General features: G+C 51.8%; 1 protein-coding gene across 1 annotated transcript; it reads right to left on the reverse strand.

The window, feature by feature from the left end:
- Positions 1 to 381: 381 nt before the first annotated feature.
- Positions 382 to 2,274, reverse strand: Ccdc185 (coiled-coil domain containing 185). Its single transcript, XM_057769164.1, has one exon. The coding sequence runs from the start codon at positions 2,272 to 2,274 to the stop codon at positions 382 to 384; it is 1,893 nt and encodes a 630-aa protein (XP_057625147.1).
- Positions 2,275 to 4,620: the final 2,346 nt, after the last annotated feature.

Below are 4,620 nucleotides of genomic sequence, written 5' to 3' on the forward strand. Positions count from 1 at the left end.
CCTGCCTCTGCCTTCCCAGTGCTGGGGCTAAGGGCATGCACCTCCACCGCCTATCCAATTGTACTTTCTTTTCTGACTCCTCTAACTCCTGTTCCATGAGTACTTTTAGATTCCTAGAAAGGCAAATGAATTTTTTGTTTCACCTCAAAACTCAAAAGCCAAGCAGTCTTCATACCTGCCCCCCCCACACCCCCACTTTTTCTCCTCAACCCCATCGACACCATCCAAGTGAATCAATGAACTAATTCGTGGGAGGAAATTGCAGCTATTTTATATATTTTTTAAAAATCAATGTTCGGTTAAAATCAGATTATAAATCCGAATCGCATGATGACATGTTTGTGTGGCTGCCAGGTTGTGTGCCTTCTTCCTCCTGAGTTCTCAGTAGATTCCACTCTGCTGGCGCATGGGCAGCTGGGCCTCTGCTGCCAGGTAGTCAAAGCAGCGGTCTGTCTTGGAGGCTGGGGGAACCTTCTGGAACTCCTGGAAGATGGGATTTTTCCCTCGGGTCATCTGCTCCGCTCTTTGTTCCTTCTTCTTGATGGCTTCCTTGATACCCTCAATGTGACACTTCTCCTCCTTCTCCGCTTTCAGCTTCAAGACGTGATGGTTCCTCTCACGCAGGATGTTCAGTTCCTGCAGGTGCTGCGCCCTGTCCCTGGTGGTCTTGTGCGCATGACCCTTGGCCTGCCTGATCTTCTTCTGCTCAGCCAGCTCTGCCAGTACCCGCTTGCTCACTTGGCGCCACTCCTCTGCCTCCTCTGCTTGCCGCCTCACTCGCTGGAATTGCTCTGCCTCTCCCTGGGCCTTCCCCCGCTGCTCTTGATGTCTTTCCTTAGTAAGACTTTCTTGGATGTCCTGGGAGCCCTGGAAACTCTGCTCCAGCGACAGCTTCCTGAGCAGCTCCTCCGCCTTGGCCTGGCAGTCCATGAGAACTTTGCGGGCCTGGAAGTTGACGACCGAGCTCAGGTTGCTATCCGGGACTTTCCTCTGGTGCTCTGCCAGGTGCTGCTGCCTCTTGTGACAGGCTGCCTCCAGCCTCTTCTGCAGCTGCAGCCTATTCAGGTCCCGCAGACTCCGCAGCACCCTCTCCTGCTCCCGCAGACGTTGCTCTTGACACTGTTTGAGGTGCTCAGCCTGTGAGTGCGCCCTGTCGAGTTTGTCCAGGCCTTGGTCGTTCTCCGGTAGGTCGTCAGGCGGCACCCTCCACCCACTCTCGCTCTCCGATTGGGTCGCGCTCTTCCCCTGGAGATCCCGCCGGGGAACCGGCTGCTCCCGGCCCTGGTGAAGCTGCTCATGGCTCTTCCGTGGCTTGTGCTGTTCCTTCTGTCCTTGCCACTGCTCCTGGCTCTGTTGCAGCAGCAGCCTGCGCTCTCTCTCCAGGGTCAGGTGAACTTTCTGGTCTGAGCGCTTCAGCTCTTCCCAGGCGATTGCTGCTTGGTGCTGCAGTTCTCGCATCCTCTGGGCCTTCTTGAGCCGGCTCAGCACCAGGGCCAAGATCTTCTGGTCCCTGGAGGATATCACCGCTTCGTCCAGCCTGCTCTTGAGGACCTGAGCGTGCTGGCTACTCTCCTCTTTGCAGGAGTCGGAGGCCTGGGAATGCTGGTTGGCTAAGGACTTGGTCCCGTCGCCACTAACCCTCTTCTGATTGCACACACTGGTGGATTGCTTCTGAAACTCTAAGGAGTATGCAGAGGACTTGTCAGTGAGAACGGAGGAAGGGGACCAGAGACCTACATGTCTGCATACGGGCACTGCCCACCGGTCTCTGTTGTGTGTCTTTTCTAAAAGCAAAGTCTCGACACTCTGGGGGCTGAAAGCTCTCCCGGGATACGGTGGGGACGAATCTCCTGGGGCTGCAGGATAGCGTGGGTTCAGCTGATCCGACTGCTGCTGCTGCTGCTGCTGCTGCTCCTGCTGCTGCTGCCAGGTTCTGCTGGACTTGGTCGGTGCCTCCCCGCAGGCTTCTTCCAAGCGCCTGCTTCCGGACTTGTGTTTCCTGGCGCGGTCCGAGGGTCTCCGGGCCACGCGTGTCAGGCCGTGGCTTTCTCGTGGCGAGGAGATATACCCACGCCGGCGGGGCCTCCCTGTAGGCGAACATTTCTGGTGCACCCAGGGCACCCGGGTCTCGGACTCGGCGCCAAGAGTCCAGGCCCAGGGGCTCAGGGTCGGCTCAGGCCAGCCCAGTGGTGCTGCAAACTCCAGCTCTCCACCGGCCGAGGGCTCCCCAAGCTCCCCATATGGCCATGGGGAGAAGAGGTGGAAGCCGGCCATGCTCTCTTCCCGACGGGCCCAGAGTCTACACGAAGGTCGGAGGACCTCCAGGGGGCCACTGAGAACACCCACCCCACTCTCAGATCCTGGGATACACGTGGCCTGTGACGCCCCTGCCACTTCATAATGCCTCCTTGTGCCATCAGGTCTTTGAAGGTCTCAGTTGCACGGAGTGCTTTGATAAGAGAGGACAGAGTGGGCGAATAGATGCCTCGGAGGAGCTGGTTGAAAGTCTAGAAAATCAAGGGTGGAAATCGAATGTGAAGGCACCAGTGTTTCAGCTCCCTGAATTGGTGGCCAACGGCGCCACACTAAAAAGAGAATACAGTGGGAGGGCCAAAGTGTAGTGATATTTTATTTGTGTTTTAATAATTAAAGCTTGCCTGAAGATCAGAATGTAAAACTAAGTCACTAGAGGCCAGGGAGGGGTGGCATACACCCTTTAATCCCAGGACTCAGGAGGACAGAGGAAGACAGATTTCTGTGAGCTCAAGGCTACCCTGAGCTACACAAGATCTATCCAGAAACAGATCCAGGTGGTGATGGCTCACACTTTAATCCCAGTGTTTGGGAGTCACACACCTTTAATCCCAGCACTAGGGAGGTGGAGACAGGAGTATAAAGGGGAAGAGACAGGAACTCACTGGAGTGTGGAGTCTGAGGATTTACGCAGACAGGAACTCACTCTTTTGGTCTGATGATTTGATAGAGGTAAAAGGTCTCTCTAGTGTTTGGCTGCTTTGCTTTTCTGGTCTTCATCTTGAACCCCAATGTCTGTCTCTGGGTTTGTCTTATTTGTGCTGCACCAGCTGCAGTGTAGTGCACCTAGGACGGTGCTGGTCCTTGGAGGCACGCCTCTTTATTCTTACGTTTGCTTTATTGTGCGTGTCTATATGTGTTTTATTGTGTGTATGAGCAAGCATGAGCCATGGCAGGTGTGTGGGCAGCAGAAGACAACTTGCAAGAGTCTGTTCCTTATACCAAGTGAGTTCCAGGAATCAAATGCAGGCTTGGAGAAAGTCCCTTTACCTTACCGGCCAAGCATCGTGTTTGCCTCCCTATTCCCAATGGGAGCACCAAGGCGTGGAAAAGAAACAGCCGAGGAAGAACACTGGTCAGGTCTGGATCTTAGCAAGCCCAAGGGATGCTTCTGTGTTAACCCTTGTAAACTTTAAAGTGAGGCTCATCTGATTTTCATCTAACATGACAGTTACAGCTTGGATCAAAACATGAATTTTGTCCACACTATTCTGAAATAACCCCCAAAGATTTCATTTATTTGCCATTTGTCTTCTTTTTTCTCCACCTTTGTGAGCTCCCCCTCCCCCCGCCGAGTGCCCCTTGCTAAGAGGCAAATGAGTCTGAGTCTTCCACTTTCAACCCAAGTGATGTTGGACAAGTTACTTCCATGACCCTCATTCTGACGCTGAGTCATTGTGAAGGCAAAGTGAAAGAAAATGTGTGGAGAGCCTGGGACCACAATGTGTTCGATAATGATGCCCTACTAAGCGCCAATTAAAAGTTTTAACACTTAATGTGTTTACAAAAATGTCTGCAGATCTCTAGCTGAAGAAAAGAGTCACTGAATTAATGTAATTTTAACGAAGTTTGGTAAAGTGTAGAAAGCAGTGACTCTCGGGTTCTGCCACACCAAATCCTGGGATTTGATCATTTTCCTCATCTGGGGTTGCTGTGGTCTGTATGTATGCACCCAAAACTGCATGCTTTGAAATCTAATCACCACGATGGTGGCATTAAGAGGTAGGGGCCATTGACAGATGGTTTAGTCATAAGGGTGGATCCCTCATAAGTGGGATTGGTGCCTTTATTCCAGAACTTCACTCCAACTGAATGAGAATTGGTCCCAAGATGCTGGGAGATGTGAGACAGTAGCAGGGACACCAGGCCAGCACTGAGTGTCATTTTTAGGGGCTCACTGGAAGGCATGTGGTCCTAGGCAGCAATATGAGTGGTGAGTCACCCTTGATTTGGGACAGGAGACTTAGATAGTGGTCAGGACCAAAGTGACTTCACTCAAGTCACGATGTACCTGCTTTATCTTAAGGCGATATCAAGTGTGCCAGGAAAGTTCCTTGTGCTCATGGTACCAATATCTGGCTTGTAAAGCTCTTTCTATTGGCTTATTTATGAAGAAATATCCCGCCTGAGGCTCTCAGGTCACATGCTATAAATATGACCCAAAATAAAATTGCTAACTTACTTAAAATTTGTTTGATTAGTGTGTGTGTGTGAGTGTGTATACTCCATTACCCAGTTCTCAAGGATGAACTTTGTAGATGATGACATTGTGCCACAGTATCAGACAGTTTTGCATGCTTCAAAGCT

Source organism: Chionomys nivalis, chromosome 5 (genome assembly GCF_950005125.1).
Source record: "Chionomys nivalis chromosome 5, mChiNiv1.1, whole genome shotgun sequence".
Lineage (NCBI taxonomy): Eukaryota > Metazoa > Chordata > Mammalia > Rodentia > Cricetidae > Chionomys > Chionomys nivalis.

Coding starts and splice junctions, on each gene's coding strand:
- Ccdc185 (XM_057769164.1), bottom strand. CDS start 2,274: ATGGCCGGCTTCCACCTCTTCTCCCCATGGCCATATGGGGAGCTTGGG.